The sequence below is a fragment of the Bubalus bubalis genome, chromosome 4, assembly GCF_019923935.1.
Source record: "Bubalus bubalis isolate 160015118507 breed Murrah chromosome 4, NDDB_SH_1, whole genome shotgun sequence".
NCBI lineage: Eukaryota > Metazoa > Chordata > Mammalia > Artiodactyla > Bovidae > Bubalus > Bubalus bubalis.
Genome location: NC_059160.1, coordinates 11,594,352 through 11,612,570, shown reverse-complemented (window position 1 = coordinate 11,612,570; position 18,219 = coordinate 11,594,352). Strand labels below are relative to the sequence as shown.

The following is an 18,219-nucleotide window of genomic DNA, read 5'->3' as shown; positions in this document are numbered from 1 at the left end:
CTCCCCTTCGGTCTGAAGAACTTCTTTCAGCCTTTATTTCACAGCAGGTCTGCTGACAGGGAAGTACTGAAGATTTTCCTTTATCTGAGAATATCTTTACTTTCCTTCCCAAGGAACATTTTCACTAGAGATAGAATTCTAGGGGGACAGCCCTGTCTTCCAGACTCCAAGGTTTCTTAAGAGAAATTTATTGTCGTTCAAAACATTGTTCTGTAATGGTTCATTTCTGGTTCAAGGCTTTTTGTTTGTTAAAGTCTGTTTTTCACCAGTTTGATGATGTTTATGGGCATGATTTTTTTCTGAGTTTACCCTGTTTGGGGTTTTCTGAGTTTCTTGAATCCATACACTTGTGCCTCACCAAATTTGGAAAAATTTCAGCCATGCTTTCTTCAAATACTTTTTCTACAGCAGCCTTTCTTCTTTCGTGGGACTCCAGTGACACAAATTCAGACCTTTTGGTACTGGCCAACAGGTGTTGTGAGGCCCTGTTTTTTCTTTGTTTTTTAACCTTTTCCCTGTATATTCTTCAGGTCAGATAGTATCTACTGATGTGTTTCATGTTCACTGACTCGTCTTTCCTCTGCCATCTCTGTACTGCTAGTAAGGCCATTCACTGGACACCTTATTTTTCTGTTCCAAATGTTCCCTTTGAGTTCTTACACTCTTCTCTGCTGAGAATTTCCATCTTTCCACTCATCTCTGAGGACCTGTGCCACCTCACAGGGCACAGTAATTGCCTTACAGCCAGCTACTGGCCTACGCCAGCATGTGGGTGATCTTGGGGCAGCCATCTGCTGACCAACCTTCCCCATGAGAGCTGTCAGATTTTCCTGGCTCTGTGTGTGATGGATAATGCTGCGTTGCATTTGGACGTTTTGTTGAGACTGTGAGAATCTGAGTCTTCTGAAAACTCTTCAGAGTGTCGAGACGGTGTTCAGGTTTAAACAGGAGGATGGTTAGATAGCATCACAGACTCAATGGACATGAATCTGAGTAAACTTGGGGAGATGGTGAAGGACAGGGAAGCCTGGCATGCTGCAGTCCATGGGATTGCAGAGTTGGACACATCTAAGTGACTGAACAACAACAGACAGGAAGTCCCGTCTCGCCTTCTGTGGACGATGGTTCCCATGTCAGCTCTGTTTTCAGAGGTGTGTCTGCCCTGTGCAGATGCCACTCAGGGGCTGGCCTGGTGCGTGGTGGTGGCGGACATGGTGGGTTAGTTCTCTGGGCCTTGGCTGCGGTTCTGTGGCTCTGGTGTGTGTATGTGTATGATGCTCACAGGTGAGATCGGGATATGTATCAGTTCAGGGACAGAATCAGGGGGTCTTTTTGTCCAGCACACTCTCCAGCTCACAGGGGCCCTTCTCCCCAGTCTTCTGGCCAGAGTCAGGGTTTCTTTCAAGAGGTCTAACTTCTCACACTGTCAAGTAGTCTCCATAGCTGGGCAGCTTGCAGGGTAAAGCAAAGAAACATCAATAGAAAAGCCCATATATATATATATATATATATATATATATATATATATATATGAAAAAGTGAAAGTCGCTCAGCCATGTCTGACTCTGAGACCCCAGTGTCTATATAGTCTATGGGATTCTCCGGGCTAGAATACTAGCGTGGGTAGCTGTTCATTTCTTCCGGGGATCTTCCCAACCCAGGGATTGAATCTGAGTCTCCTGCATTGCAGGTGGAATCTTCATTGTCTGAGCCACCAGGGGAGACGTGTGTGTGTGTGTGTATACACACACATGCTAAGTTGCTTCACTTGTGTCTGGCTCTGTGATCCTATGGTCTGTAGTCCACCAGGCTCCAGGCAAGAACACTGGAGTGCATTGCCAGGCTCTCCTCCAGGAGATCTTCCCAACCCAGGGATTGAACGTCTCCTGCATTGGCAGGCAGATTCTTCACTGCTAGTGCAACCTGGGAAGCCTACATATGTACATCTCCTAGGAGTTCCCTGCACGCTTGAGACCACAGGGGACCCTTCTCCAGTCTCTCAGGCAGCCTTTCCGTGGGATGTCACGTGCCTGTCACCCCTCACTGCTGAGGTGGCAGCCTAGGTTTGCAGGGCAGCCGGCTTCGGGCCGGGCTGGGAGGGGAGGGGAGACTCTTCACACTCTGAGTCACAGGAGCGCACTCTCCAGGCCTCCACGAGAGGTTTCCCCTGGTTTCTGTTGCTTCTGTCCGCAGTCCTGGGACATGGCTCACTCTTGAGTCACACTCAGGAGATAAAGCAGGAGCAAATAAACCAGGAGACTCGCCACCACGCTGGCTGTTCTTCAAGTTCTCACTTCCCTTTTGATACGCCTGCTGTTGTTTACTCTTAGAATCCGCAGGCTCTCTGGTTTTCTGTCCACAACTTTCACTATAGCCAGTGAGAGGAGTGTCAGTGTGAACCTGCTCTATTTTGGCTGGTGTTGGAAGCTTATTTCTCACTCTAAGGAGTTATGAACCAGCGCAGGTAACGTAAAGGAAACCTGGCCTGGGATGGACGTGGGACTGGAAAGAGGAAAGGGCTGAGACCCGGCCACTGGGAGCCTCGAGTTCACTTTGCCATCACGGCATGCTAAAGTCCCTTCCGTGGAGACCGAGCTCTATAGACAGGGGCACGAGATGTCCCCTGCTGGCTGCTATGCAGGTGCACTGAGCCACCAGAGAAGCCCTCTCCAGTTGTATTTTTAAATTTTCATAAAAATAACACATATATATATATAAAATTTTAAATATCAGACGCTGTGAGGTTTTACAACCAACAGCAGAGTTCTCCAGCCATGATGGGCCTGACTGCTGCTCCCCAAAAGCAGCCTCCTCCCTGACAGTGACTTCTGCTCTCCATCTCTTTCTCGTCCAGTGTTTTCTCTGTTGTGTCAATCTGTTTTCCTATGTCATGTGTACTCCTTCTGTTTTTAAAGATTTTTTCTCTTGATGTGGAACATTTTTAAAGTCTTTTACTGAATTTGTTACAGTAGTGCTTCTGTTTTATGCTTTCGTTTTTTGGCTGTGGAGCATATGTGATCTTAGCTCCCTGGCCAGGGATCGAACCCGTACCCTCTGCATTGGAAGGTGAAATCTTAACCCCTGGACCGCCAGAGAGGTCCCTACACTATTTTTTGATTCTTAAAAGAAAATCCACTGAAGAGAATTTAGTTTTCTGACAATACATGCACACTCTCACCTAGAAACACACCCCGTACTTCCAATGTAAAGTGTAACACTATCTCACATTTGGCGTTTGTCTTCATGATCAGTGGAGCCAAATGGTGTACTATGACTCAATTTCCTTTTCTGTACAAAATTTTGTTTTCCCAGGAATTAAGAATTGCTTCCTTTGTTGTTTTCCATGCCCTTAGCTTTCAATGTTTCTACATCATTAAGCAAAATCATTAAAAAAGGAACTGTAAATACCCCAAGAGATTCAAACTCTCAGGTGTAAACTTTCTCTTGGATGCCCTTCTGAAGCCCTCCATCTTCCTACTCTGAAGACTTTTCTTTAGTTCAGCTGCACAGGGGGTCACCATGGACTCTTTACCACTGTTCTCAGAATTCCTTTACCTCCAGCCTGTGCTTGGATTCCCCCACTTTCCTGTGCGGCTTGTGTATCTGTCACAATAGCCCAGGTTACGCTGCAGTAACAAACAACACTCAAATGTCAATGGCTTACGCAGTACGTGTCTGTCATGGGCCACCTCTGTATCATGTCACCATCATTCCAGGACCCAGGCTGACAGAGCAGCTTCTGCCTAAACAACCTGAGTCCTCACAGCAGAAGGAAGAGATGTGGTCAGTCAGGAGCTGGTTTGTACATATCTGCTCACTTCTACCCACATCTCTCTGGCCAAAGTGACTCACACAACCGTACTTGAGGCCTGGGGCGGGGAGAGGACTATACAAAAGCCTCCTGGAGGGGTGAGTGGGGAGGAACCAGATCACACTGTCGGGTCTGATGTTAATAGACCAGAGGTGCCGTCTCCTGCAGGGCAACAGCTAGTGGTCGTGAAGAGTGAAGCAGTCACAGCGAGTCCTCCTCTGTCTTGTTCATGAAATCCACCCTCCATCTTCGTGGGTTTGTATCTTCTTTTTACTCCTTTATTGTCATTTCAGTTGTTTCAGGAATGTGTTCAATCTAACACAGTGAGCCAGAAGTCTACCAGCCAATCACTTTAAAAGGGAACTTGTAGGACACAGTGTAGCCGAAAGATGAGGACTGTCCGTAACCATCACTTTCACCCTTTTCCACTACTTGAGGCAGCTTTTCTCAGATCCTAAAATGTCAATGAAGCATTCAAATTGTGCTTCTTTATGAGAACAAAACTACCCAATATGGTGAATTCACTTTAAAACTGAGCGGTTTTCTAAAACAGCTTTGATTCTAAGTATCTTGACTTCTGCCTTTTCTGATCTGCTGTAAGCGCCAAGCTTATGTCTGCAATAAAATCAACCAGCTCAAAAGAATTTCATTCTAATTCTGTCACCATAGACAATACTGTATTCGACATGCTGGCCAAGCTCTGAAATCTTCCTGTCATTGCTGTCTGTAACTTATCTTAAATAAGATGATACAGTCTTAGTCTTACAGGAAAATATGGTTCTAAAATACATCTCCCTATACCAGAATCTTATTTAGTTTTGAAATGGCAAACAGTTACTAGAGGGTAATGATACACAAGAAATGGCCCAATTCAGCTTTATGTTACATTATTTTTATTTGATATTCTCTTTTCTAATAACTGAGATATAGCAGATCCTCAACCTAAAAAAAGAGAAACTCGCTTTTTCACTTCTGGAGCGCACACTGCCAAACTAAAAGGTAAACCTGGCTCAGACCCCTCGCTCCTCTGCTGGCACTTCCGCTGCGTGGGCCTGCACGTCTGAGGCTGGGCTTACTCAGTTCAGGTGCTCTTTCCATCTCAAAAAAGTTACAGACTCTGTAAATTATGTAACCCCTCTAATCTCAGTTTCCTCATTTACAAAACAGAAATAGGAGGATTTCTAAGGAAAAGTGATGAGAATTAAATAACCCATAGAAAGCCATGACGTCATGCTTGGGAGGCAGTAAATGCTCAGTGTAAGTTTGTTGAGAAAATAAAATTTCTGTCCTAATACAGCAACTACCCTATGTACCTTGAAAGCTTACAGAGGTCAAACTTCATGACAGCCAGGCTTAAACATCATGAATGTTTTACTGTAATAAAACCATATAGGTTGTGTTTGGCCAAAATCCAAAGTTACTTATTCATTAACATTTGTTTTTAATTAAATCAAAGTTTTGAGATATCTACCTCTTTATTTTGCTCTTCTAAATCCATACAATTCTAGAAAGGGACAGTTACCTCCTCAGGTACTAATTTTTTTAAACTTAGTGTTTAAAAACCTAGAGTCTGAAAGACTCACCAGAACCCTTTCTCAGTGCTGCCTCTTGACGTGTCCCAACCTGGCCTGTGACACACGTTGGCCCAAGTAAAACGTTAGGACTAAACAGAGATCCCTGACTCAACAGAACTCGAGAGGTACAGTCGAAAAAACAGTCCTGAGGGAAGCTGGGTTCATCTTCCAAAGGCTGATGAATGAATCTTTACACCATCAGAGAATATACAAACCCGGGGCAGTTATCACACGGAGTAACAGAGTTATTTAAAAACATCTGCAAGGTACTGACCCTCTGAGAGCACCTGGAACAAAGCTTTCTGGGAAACTCGGACGTCAGAGGCTGAAGAGGCTTTTGTAAATAAACTAAAACCGAGTGACTGGCTGCACAGTCAAGATGCACCAGATAATAAAGACAAAAACAAAATAAACTCAGGAAGGTAAACAGATTCACTCCCTTTCACTCCCCGCTGTTCAACTGACTTCACTTTTTTCCTATGGAAGCTCATTAGAGACACTTGAACATGCACCGAGAAGGCTGCCTTCGATTTGAGCTCATGGGGGACAGGGGCAAGGGCAGCCCAGCAGGTGCAGGGAAAGCAGCGGGCCTGACGTCAGAATGTGTGGGTCTGGCAGGGCTGCGGCCCCCAGACGCTCGGTTCTCTCAGCTGCAAAGCAGCAGGGAGCAGTCTGCCCCTCAGAGCTGGGACGAGGAAACGTGGGAAAAGGAAGGAAAACACCTGGAACGGTGCATCCGATAGAAACATGGGTGAACCACAAAGGAGAGCCACAAATGGAATTTTAAATAAAATAAAAAGCAGCAGGTGAAATTAAGTTTAATAAGACTTTTTATTTAACTCAATATACTAAAAAATATATTACCATTTCAATAGGTAAACTGATATAAGATTACTGAGATTTTTTTTTTACATTTTTTTTTTGTACTAAAGTTTGTGAAGATCAGTGTGTTTCTGACACACACAGATCAGCTCGATTCAGACCAGCCGCCCGCAGGACAGCATGGGATAGCGTAGCGTGGAGCCCAGGAGGGGCTGAGCATGTTTACCAGACCCTAGCAGACAAACCCTGTGGGGCTAAGGAGATCAACCATGTCAAACAGAGCTTGTATTTTCCTATCTTTGGTATAGTATATAATACCTAATAGGTACTACTGCAGCAAGAATTGGTCAGTGTCATCCATATCGACTAGAATCAGTATTTATCCAAAATAAGAGCAACCAAAAATTATTATAAGCCACTAACAGTCGTTCATTTTATATTTATTTTTGTGGTTAATTTTGTTTATTAGGATTTGAATTACAAATCAATCTCACATAGAATCTAATAATCTCAAAAAAAGAAAATATAACCTGACATAACAGTAAGTACACAAAAAATTTGAACTACAAGTTACAATTGATTAAACTACACCTTTGGGCAAAGAAACAGGAATAAAAAACAAAATATTTCTCTATTTTACTAAACTTCTCACTTCACAGGACCTGCCATTAGAAAGTCATGTTTAATAGCGTTCTTGTAATTTTTTTCTTATAAAAGATTAACTGCATGCTCTAAATAGGATGACCACCTATTAGGACAACTCAGTTACAAGTGAATATAATTTTAAGTAAATATAGTATTAAAGTGATGCTATATTTACTTCAGAACAAGTCAATGGGGATAAAGCACAAAATATGATTCATGTTACATGTTACTAAGGTAACACTGAGTAGTACACAGTAGGCAAATTCTTGTACCCTGAGCTCAAAGAATAGGGTGGAAGATGAACAGAAACCATTTCTGAACTGCAAAGTCATCACGGAGCAAGCACAGGCACCCGTGATTCTGCAGCTCTGAGTCTGCTCTCATTTCCTGTGTGGAGAAGCTCCTGAATCGTATCACTCTCACCCACTTTTGTGGGCCGCCCCACAGTGCAGCACAAGCAGTCAGATGAGACGCAAGAGTGAAATGGACATAGATGGTGGGTGGGCGGCTGCTACCTCATTTCAAGCCTGACAGGGACTGTTTAGTTAACAGGACTGCAGCTTTACCAAGTGTTAGGAAGTTCTTAACAATAAAACCTCATTGGACTTTAATGTCCATTTACTATGCAATCAAAAGACAGTGCTTCTGGAAGACAGGCCCCCTCCCTCGAGCATCCCATTGGATGCTCAGCCGCAGGGACCCACAAGCTCAATTGCTAGTCGAGGTCCTCTGTGGTCTCTCGGCCCAGGACTCACCTCCCCGGCCCCGCTCGGGCTCACACACAAAGCGGCCCAGCTGTGGAGGACGAGCTTTAAACACTCACACCTTCAGTCACACTGCACCTCCCAGGCCACCCGTGCTGATCCCAGTCACGGACACCAAACACCACAACCGTCACCACGGTCCCTCACACGTGCAGACTCACATCTGGCGTTTCTGTAGAGAAGGAAGGGGTCCTGTAGCAGGAAGTCCAGGTCTTTGGTGATGGGCTCCGTCCTGTTCTCCATGCTCAGCCTGTTCATGATGGTGAAGCCGTGCTTTGGAGATGCGGACCTAGAGGTCGCCGGGGCAGGGGACACGGAGAGGGGGCGTTCAGAGCAAAGCGTTTCCAGGACAGGGGCGGCCGTCGCACCTTCAGCCTTCCTGCCCCTTCACCGTGAGCCGCACCAGCGTGCGCACGAGTACAGCCCTATGAATCTGGGGGTGGGGGTGCACAGACACGCAGCTCGTTTCCCCACCTAGGCTGCAAGCTCCTTTAAGGCAGACATGGTAACCACTTAAAAAAAATTACTGACACATACTTTTAAAGAAGCTTGACTGTGATATAGAGTGTATATCACAGTTACAGGAAATGTTAGTGTTGGTCTGAAATTGAAAGTTGCATAATTTCTTACAGAAACAATGTAACTCTGGTCAATGAACTAGTGAGGATATACAGTACAATTAAAAGTTTATACAATTTAAAGCAAAGAGCAGATATCTGCTTTTCTTCAAGATAAAGCCAACAGTCTCACAGATAAGCTACTATAACATTTTTTGTCCATAAAACTGTACATTTAGTGACTTTTTATTTTTAATTTTGTTCAATAAACCTGCAGTGCCTACTCTCTGTCAGGCAGGGAGAACCCTGATCACACAGAAGCTAACAACCACAAGTGCATCTGTCTACCCTTGGAGGATAGCCAGACACCAGCCCAACTGTGCAACTTCCGTAACAAAACAAGGCACACGTGCAGGCCTGCAGATTCACTCCGGGGCCGGGGGACACGCCCACAGGGATGCTGTGCGCAACCCGGAGAAACGGGGTCTGCATCTCAAGTTTTATTTCACCTCCAACCATCTGATTTACTAGCCATGGTTTTCTTTTGAGATTTATTTCAAAACTGATGGAAGGCCATCCTTGCCTAATTTATTTTACTGAGTGGTAGAGCAGTGCTGGGCATATAAGCAATACCAGATGTAATCACAACCATCATTTCAAGTTAAATTCTGGGGCAGTGTGAAGAGTGACTCCCAAAGCTCTCAACAGAGGGTGTTCTGAAAACCACCTTTGGGCGTAACTCTATTACAGACAGACAGACATGGGGGGAAGCAAAGACATCGTTTTTAAAATGGGATTAGGTGTTTTTACAGAATCAGAATTTGATCCTTCCAGTATTTCGGCAGCTCTGCAAAGCCTCTGCTGCTGTCCAGGCACTGCCTGTCACCTGATCCCGGGGATGGTCTGGCCACACCGTGGTTTATCTTCAAAGGTCAATGGGCGTATAAACACAGATGAGAGAGGGAGGGGGAGAGGGGGAGAGGGGGAGAGAGAGAGAGAGAGAGAGAGAGAGAGAGAGAGAGAGAGAGTGTGTGTGTGTGTGTGTGTGTGTGTGTGTATGAGAAGGGTCTGCACCAGGCCTCTGTCCTGCATCTCTGAAACCTGCTGATACTGACAGGACTCAGCTATGGCATTTTATGTGAATGTTTATGTGAACAAGAAGTTTAGCTGTCAAGACAGTACTCACACTACATATCTCTGTGTGTATGTGTTAACTATACAGATATTAACAATATGTGATAAAAATTATCCTAAAACATGAATTTATTAAATCTTTCCTAATACTTATTTTGTCAGCTATACAATGGAGGACTCAGAGACATCTTTAATCTTGGATCATGCTTCTTTAAAGAGTCAGAGGCGGGGGTGGCCAATAACACTCTCTTCCAGACACTGCTTAAATGATCTAACATTCTCAACAGTGCGCTCCTAGCTCCTCATCAGTTCACTATATTCAAGCACTTTGTACCACTCACTTGAGCTGAAGAATAAATATTTAATTCTGTTTTAAAAAGAACACAAAGATTTAAGTTCAGCTATACTGGAGTTCACATTATATTCTGTAATTAGTATTCACCACACTAGACAGATGACATTATTCAGTATTCCCTTCCATATGTCAACTAGTTACTTCAAACTCAGACTCAGTGCCTGCACGTCTCTGAACTGTAATAAAACTCCACTTGAGGAAGGGTGACACACAGAGCTAAAGACATGACTCAAAGGCTGTCAGCTTCTTTATAAAAGTGAAGGACTCTTACCTTGTGTAAACAAATAAGGTTCCCTCCACATCAGTCTTTTCCTAAGAAATAAAACAAACAGCAACATAAGCATATTCTCTTCACTAATGGGAAACAGTCACAGAGGTCAGAGAACACAATATCTTAGAGAACAGGGATTCGATCCTGTTTCAAGTGGGGGGTAATTCTTAGGGAAAGGCGAAAAGCAGACTTTGTCAGCGGTGACTTTGTTGCTTAAGCAGCAGGAAGTGCCCTCCTATTGCCATTTACAAACAAACCGTTGATGCCCCAAGCACAGGGGCCACAACACCTCTGGTTGGACAAAGGAAACCAACATGCTCCGCAGCCTCCTAAGACAGAAGGGTGGCCGTAAGCGCGCTGCCAGCCCTGTCTCTGGGCGGGGGCACGCCAGCTGCAGACACCACTGCCGTCACACGGCCCTCTCTGCCTCCGCTTTCTGGTGTCCTTTTCTCCTGTCATGTCCTGTCACCCAGGAGAATAGAGGACCTGCCTGTAACTCTACTTCATCTACGACACAGAAGACAGCGACGCAGCCGCGGTTCTCAGACAAATCAATCACCTATTTGGTGCAGAAAACTGAAATAAAGTAAGACAGAAACATCACCCAGCTAGGACGCAAGAAATCTGCCTCAGAGGAAGTGGGAAACTTGTAAAGTGAAAATGAGAAGTGATCATTTCAGTTCCCTGGGAAGGGCTCTTTTCCATCTCTCCAGGCCCTGATGAAAATGCTCTGCTTACTAAAAAAAAAAAACTTAGGTATGCATTTGTCCGATTAACTAGTAATTAGACTATGTAACTCAGAATTTTAAATATACTTTTGCTATTTACATGGCTTAATCTCAGCATTCTATTAAACCTCTCAATATTTTGTTATTTTTTAATGTCCATTAGCAGTGTCATTCAAAATTTAAGTACTCTTGTCTTTTCGGTGAAAAATACTTTCTTTAGGAAACAAAACTATAATATTAAAATGATAATTCTCAAGAGGCACACAAGAAATTGGAAGCATGAGCTTCTCCATGCTCAAGTAATTTCATCACCCTTAAATGGATTAAGTAAAGTGACTACTTGCTATGAAGACAGAACACTTTTCTGTCTTTCAGTATTTGACTCCGGACTATTTCATCCCATATCCTAGGCAGGATGGTCATACAAATCAGTACTCAGTTCAGTTCAGTTCAGTTGCTCTGTCGTGTCTGACTCTTTGCGACCCCATGAATTGCAGCACGCCAGGCCTCCCTGTCCATCACCAGCTCCCGGAGTTCACCCAAACTCATGTCCATCGAGTCAGTGACGCCACCCAGCCATCTCATCCTCTGTCGTCCCCTTCTCCTGCCCCCAATCCCTCCCAGCATCAGGGTCTTTTCCAATGAGTCAACTCTTCGCATGAGGTGACCAAAGTACTGGAGTTTCAGCTTTAGCATCAGTCCTTCCAATGAACACCCAGGACTGATCTCCTTTAGGATGGACTGGTTGGATTGGAGAGGTCTGACAGAATGTGGTCCACTGGAGAAGGGAATGGCAAACCACTTCAATATTCTTGCCTTGAGAACAGATCAGTGTAGAGAAAGCTAATAGCCTTTGACTTATTTGTTTTTTCCTTAATGAAGCAGTAACAGAAATTACCTTTTCCTTAAGGGAAAAAAAAGGGCTTTAATGTCCAATTTTAGTTTTGGAAATTCAAGGCATGCTTCTCCTGAAATTATTCTCTGACTCAAAACATGCAATTCTGAATTGATTTATGTTCTTTGTCTCAGTTTCTCCACTGAAAAGGGATGACCAGCTTACACCACCTAGACTTTTTTATTAAAAACATATTTTTCATCAAAGGCTCTAGGACACTTAGATGAAAAGGCCTTTGGGTGTCAATTTCTGGTTTATTATGGCTGAAACAGCTCATATTCATGCATTTTCTTGTTCCCTCCACAGTTATCCAGGGTAACCAGATTTTTTTTTTTCTTTCTATGCAAAGCCAGGTTTGGGGGTTTGAGAGACAGTAAAAGCAAAATTTTATTAGATTCTCCTTACGTCCTGCAAGTAAAGAAGACTTTTATGTTAAAGTATTAAGTTTACAGTTCTGAGGGATTTTAGCTTAAATTTTAAAAGCACAATCTAATGATTTGATACTATATTATAAAATCTAAGAAGTGCTAAAAAAATTCAGCCGTTCAAAATTTAAAACAATAAAGTAGAATGTAAAATAATGCTAGTCCGCAAACTACTGGGGTTTGGCAGACTAGTGGACACTTTCCAAACAACATAATCTACATCTGATTATTCTGTTAAAATAATGAAAAGTCAATCTCCATTTACCCTCTAAACCTGCTTTTCTCAATCACATACGCAGCATCTGAGTCACCTAAGACGCCGTCAACGAATAACAAATGCCTGGGGCTCATACCCAGAGACTCTGATTTGGCGGGCTGTACTTCCTTTTGGGCAGCACTGGGTCTTTGCTGTGGCTCTCGGGCACTTCTTTAGTTGTGGAGCCTGTGCTCCACACAGTTGGGGGCTTGAGGGGGCTTGCAATTGAGGGGGCTTGAGGGGGAGCGGGCTCAGCAGCTGTGATGCAAGGGCTCTCTAGTTGCCCCCTCTCTAGTGCCAGGCTCTTCTGTCCATGGGATTCTCTGGGCAAGAACACTGGAGTAGGTTGCCATTTCTTTCTCCAGGGGATCTTCCTGACCCAGAGATCAAACAAGGGTCTCCTCATTGGCAGAGGGGTTCTCTACCACCATGCCACCAGGGAAGCCCTAACTTTCCTTACAGCAGCTCATTTTCTGTCCCTTCTTCCTTCCATATTCCTCCTGCTGAATGCCTGAAGTCATCCTTCATCCATATTTAGGGTCATAAGAACCCTCCTCCTTTATGTCCACCTCCAAGTACTGTCTCCTCTATCTTAAGAATGTCCCACACACTTCCATCAGGTTTCTGTCCAAAAGCTCCCACTGTGGAGACACGGTGACAGTTCTTTTGCCCCCAGCAACTGCCCTGCAGCTAAACCAGGTCTCTGTCTTTTTTCCCTGCTACCACAACCTTGAAAATGAGTACGCTGAAAGAATGACCTTTTGTGGGATGAATTATGCACTGTCTGAAGGCAACAAGTCCAGGAAGCAGGAAAACATAACTCCTGTAAATAATGCATTGTGACACCTGGGCTTTCCGATGAGGCTGTAGAAAGGCCTCCCCAGGTACCCACTACAGTTAGTTACTCGGTAACTATGGTAACACATGCCTGACTCACTGACCCTGTCCAGAGCCTGTAGGAAACCACCTTTACTCAAGGGGGACCCCTTTCTGTACACGTTAACTTCTCTGAATCCCCAGACTCTAGCCCTGGTGTCAAGTCACTCCAGGGAACCACACTTCCGACCCTCATCTCTACTTTGGTATTTCCTCGGCAGAATTAAGACACTATGCCTCTGGCACTTTTCTACACTGCAGCAAACAGCAACTTGTAGAATATCTACGTTTGAAAAGATGGCGTTGAAACTGTCCATTACGTCGGTCAAAGTCCTTTACACAAACACAGGCGACACACTCCCCCGAAAACAGGGGGCACACAGCCCGCTTCCTCCCCCGGGCCCACGCGGGACAGGTGTCCCCGCGTCCCTCCATTCCTGCCCCTTTCGGTGAGTTTCCTCGGTTACGAACTTAGAGCAAAGCTGTTCTCTTCTCTCTCATGTCAGGACCCACTTCTTAGTGTTTTCGCTTTTGTGAGTGGCTTTCGGGGGGACTGTAATGACCGGCTGCAGAGAGAGGTGGCGAGGCGACGGGAACGCGCCGGGCTGTGTCCCGTCCGGGCTCTCCTCGCGGCCGGCTGGGACGTGCCGGGGGAGATGTCCGACCCGCTCGGCCGGACTCAGTCCGGTCCGCGCTCCGTGAGTCTGGTCAACGCCACGGGAGGGGCCCGGGGACTGGAGGTCGGGATCGCCGGACCGAGGGACCGCGGGAGGGTCGTCCCCGCTCGCCCCGCCCCCACCCTCTCCCCGACCCCGTCCGCCCGCACGTACCCACTCGTTGGCCCGGTGACCGAAGGTGTACAGGGCGACCTGGCTGGCCACGTCCACGATGCGGCTGATGTAGGGGTCGTGGTGCCGCAGGGCCGCCAGGCTAATGTCGCGGCCCTTCCCCGCCGGGCCACCCGCCACCGCCATCTTCCCGTCCGCCCGCGGGGCGCCGCAGCCCTGTCGGCGGAGTGCGGAGCTCTCAGGCGTCACTGGTCGATGGCCACCCCGCGCGGGCCCACGATCGTTGCCACGGCAACCGCCAGGCTGCCCCCGCGCGCTGCTGTGCGCGTCCCGGGTACCCGAGCGTAGCTGAACGCCTGGCACTTCTGCTCCTGGCGCTCCGCGGTCAGACCTGTAGTGATATACACGCCTCGAGCGTGCGTAACTGAACAGGGAGGGAATACTGCGATTTCTCGTGTACGGACGCCGGCTGGTTCGCAAAGTGTGGTCCTCGACGCCGTGGGTGGGGGAGTAGAGGGGTGCTCTGAGACCCTTTCAGGGGGTCTGCGGGCCAGAACCATTTTCACGACAATCCTAAGACTCACGTGACTCGTGCCCAGTGCTCGCTTTGCACGAATGCTGCAAAGACAATGGTGGGAGAAAGTGCAGGTGTCTTAGCAGGAATTCTGGCAGGCACCGCGCTTTACAGGCCAGTATCGCTAGACAGTATACGCAGTAAGGCAGAAAAATTATTACTTTTATTGCATTTCAACTCTTTGGTACATTTTTAAAATTCTGTGTGGAAAAAAATAGGAAGAAGGCGTAAAGCACGTGCGCCAAGCTGCCATATTTACTTCCAGGAAAACACTTGAATGCTCGAGTTGCAAGCTGAGCTAGTTTTTTTATTTTTATTTTCACCAAGCGCTATTTTTACTTGAAAGGAAGATGGACAAAGTATGGTTATTCAGGAAGGCATTTGACAGACACTTTTAGAAAATAAATAACGTGCACCTGTCACTTCCAGGAAAACAAGGGGGTAATTATTGTCACCAGTGATAATTTTTGAGCTTTCAAGCAAGACTGAGAAGTTTACAAAATGTGTACCCACTGCCATGAGCCTGACAGCTTCTCAATACACGAAGTCTCTTCTGATAAGATGTCTGAGTGCTTGGAAAGCCTGTGATGAGGGATTTGCTTTTAAAAACTTGAGAGAAAGGTGAACTGTTAATCACTGTGGTACATGTATAACTGGATGTACATTTTTGTTAAAATGTTTCAATAAAGCTTTAACATTTCTTTTATAAAGAAATTTATCTTTGAGTCTTGAGGGTCTTTAGGCAAGGTCTACCTTCTGATAATTTCAGGTAGTATAGTCATCTCTCTAGTTCTTGGTCCAGTGCTTTGTGCTGAATACAGATTTGTAAATGCTGATTCTGTTTTACTCAGCCATAAGTTGGTAGAATGTACTCATTAAACATCAGCTTTCTATAAGAGCCCATGATTTACAGAACACTGAGATCTAAGTTGGCATGAAAGAGAATACACAAGTCCTGAACTTCCAGAGTTTACATCCTAAGGAAGATTAAAAACTTGAAAGGTTCATTTAATTTTCCATATTATAAAGAAAACAATAAAGAAAAGGTGAAAGACCTTGAAGATTAGAGATCACACTCAGAGAAAGGAGATATATCATGCTGCAGTGACTTCAGCGTTGCTGTGTTGTTTATCTCCTAGTCTGAGAGCTTTGTTCTCTATCCGCACCACCCCCCTCCCGCCCACCAAAACTTAAATATCTAAGCTTCTAGGAAGAACACAGACTTTTGTCTAATTTCGACTTGAATGATCCGTGTTTGTAAATTTGGGTCACCATCACTTATCCAAGTATACTAAATTAGAGGCTCCAGGTTAGTAAAAGGCCATTTAAAATGGGCAAATTCTTGTAAAATTCATGTAACTTCAACTTCCACTGCCTTCCATAGCATGGTCATACTTACCCTGTGTTTTCAGAAACCTCATCATGGTGTGTCTGTGTGCGCTAAGTTGTTTCAGTCGTGTCTGACTCTTTGTGACCCCGTGTATTGTAGCCTGCCAGGCTCCTCTGTCCATGGGATTCTACAGGCAAGAAAACTGGAATGGGTTGCCATGCCCTCCTCCAGAGGATCTTCCCGAACCAGGGATCGAACCCATGTCTCCTGTAGCTCCTACATTGGCAGGCGGTCTTTACTGCTGAGCCACCGGGGAAGCCCCTCATCATGGCACCTTGGACAAATATTGGAGTCTGTGATTATTTTATAATTGTTGTTATGAGATAAGATCTGTGTTAACATTTGGTGTTACAAAGTTGTAAACCATAACTTAAAACAAGTTACAGTATTTTTAAAAAATAATGTCTGGGTTTAGGTTGTTTATACCGTTGCAGTGACTAAGATAAAATTCACCACTTAAGGTAATTGTAAGAACACAGTATGCTTAAATTATTTAGAAATAGATATGAAACTGGAAAATGTTTGGTTTTGTAGCTACGTATGGATGTTTGTATACAAATGTAAACTGATGTTTTACAGCTTGCTAGGCTAGAAACATAAACACACAGTCTGCTCCATCAGTGCTCCTTACTGTGTTTTGTTTGCGTTTGTGTATGTTTGTGATCAGTTGTGTCTGACCTCTGCGACCCCATGGGATCCTCCCCACCCAGGGATCAAACCTGTGTCTCCTATGTCTCCTGCATTGATAGGCAGATTCTTTACCACTGCACCACCTGGGAAGCCCTAACTGTATAAAGAACCTCTAAGTTTTGCATTTGTTAGGTTGTAGAATGTATTGGTGGAGAAGGCAATGGCACCCCACTCCAGTGCTTTTGCCTGGAAAATCCCATGGGCGGAGGAGCCTGGTAGGCTGCAGTCCATGGGGTCGCGAAGAGTCGGACATGACTGAGAGCATTGGAGAAGGAAATGGCAACCCACTCCAGTGCTCTTGCCTGGAGAATCCCATGGACGGGGGAGCCTAGTGGGCTGCTGTCTATGGGGTCGCACAGAATCGGACACAACTGAAGTGACTTAGAAGCAGCAGCAGAATGTATTGGAGGGGAAAGAGGAGCTTCCCTAAGAGTTTGTGACCCTAAAATGACTTAAATACCCTGATGCTGCCTGTATGGATTCCCAGCTCTTCATGCTGGAAATTTCATACCAAAGGGTGACACAAGTGAGCAGTGAACGCCCTCTTTCTGCCAGTGGAAGGAGACGGTCTGAAGCTGTGAGTGTTATCAGTTGTTCTCAGTTCATGGTCCGTTTCTTTTTGAAGTGGCAGACCACAGCAGCAAAGGCACCCCCTTGGAAAGAGAAACTAGTTTTACTTATTTTTAACCTCACCTGGTACTTCAGTTCAGTTTAGTTGTGTCTTAACTCTTTGCAACCCCATGGACTGCAGAAGCCAGGCCTCCCTGTCCATCACCAATTCCCAGAGTTTACTCAAACTCATGTCCATTCAGTCTGTGATGCCATCCAACCATTTAATCCTCTGTCGTCCCCTTCTCCTCCCACCTTCAATCTTTCCCAGCATTGGGGACTTTTCCAATGAGTCAGTTCTCCGCATCAGGTGGCCAAAGTATTGGAGTTTCAGCTTCAACATCAGTCCTTCCAATGAATATTCAGGACTGATTTCCTTTAGGAGGGACTGGTTGGATCTCCTTGCAGTCCAAGGGACTCTCAAGAATCTTCTTCAACACATTTCAAAAGCATCAATTCTTTGGTGCTCAGCTTTCTTTATAGTCCAACTCTCACATCCATAGATGACTACTGGAAAAACCATAGCTTTGACTAGATGGACCTTTGTTGGCAAAGTAATGTCTCTGCTTTTTAATATGCTATCTAGGTTGGTCATAGCTTTTCTTCCAAGGAGCAAGCATCTTTTAATTTCATGGCTGCAGTCACCATCTGCAGTGATTTTGGAGCCCCAAAAGATAAAGTCTCTTATTGCTTCCATTGTTTCCCCATCTATTTGCCATGAAGTGATGGGACCGGATGCCATGATCTTAGTTTTCTGAATGCCGAGTTTTAAGCCAACTTTTTCACTCTCCTCTTTCACTTTCATCAAGAGGCTCTTTAAGTTCTTCTTCGCTTTCTGCCAAAAGGGTGGTGTCATCTGCATATCTGAGGTTATTGATATTTCTCCCGGCAATCTTGATTCCAACTTGTGCTTCCTCCAGTCCAGCATTTCTCATGATGTACTCTGCATGTAAGTTAAATAAGCAGGGCGACAATATACAGCCTTGATGTACTCCTTTCCCCATTTGGAACCAGTCTGTTGTTCCATGTCCATTTCTAACTGTTGCTTCTTGACC

At 45.2% G+C, this 18,219-nt stretch overlaps 2 protein-coding genes across 14 annotated transcripts in view; one reads left to right on the top strand and one right to left on the bottom strand.

Annotated features, from left to right (window-relative positions):
• Positions 1 to 14,227, bottom strand: part of DCP1B (decapping mRNA 1B) — a 42,186-nt gene extending 27,959 nt beyond the window's left edge. The window contains exons 1-3 of one of the 2 annotated variants that reach the window (XM_044940918.2): positions 13,944 to 14,227; positions 9,934 to 9,974; positions 7,778 to 7,905 (exon numbers count right to left, since the gene is read on the bottom strand). In XM_044940918.2, coding sequence (XP_044796853.2) covers positions 7,778 to 7,905; positions 9,934 to 9,974; positions 13,944 to 14,087 — 313 coding nt within the window. In that variant the 5' untranslated portion in view covers positions 14,088 to 14,227. The remainder of the gene's footprint in view (positions 1 to 7,777; positions 7,906 to 9,933; positions 9,975 to 13,943) is intronic. The other variant, XM_006043729.4, reaches the window with a different exon arrangement.
• CACNA1C (calcium voltage-gated channel subunit alpha1 C) overlaps positions 1 to 18,219 on the top strand; it is a 463,540-nt gene that overhangs the window by 9,171 nt on the left and 436,150 nt on the right. The gene's annotated exons all lie outside the window — the stretch shown is intronic.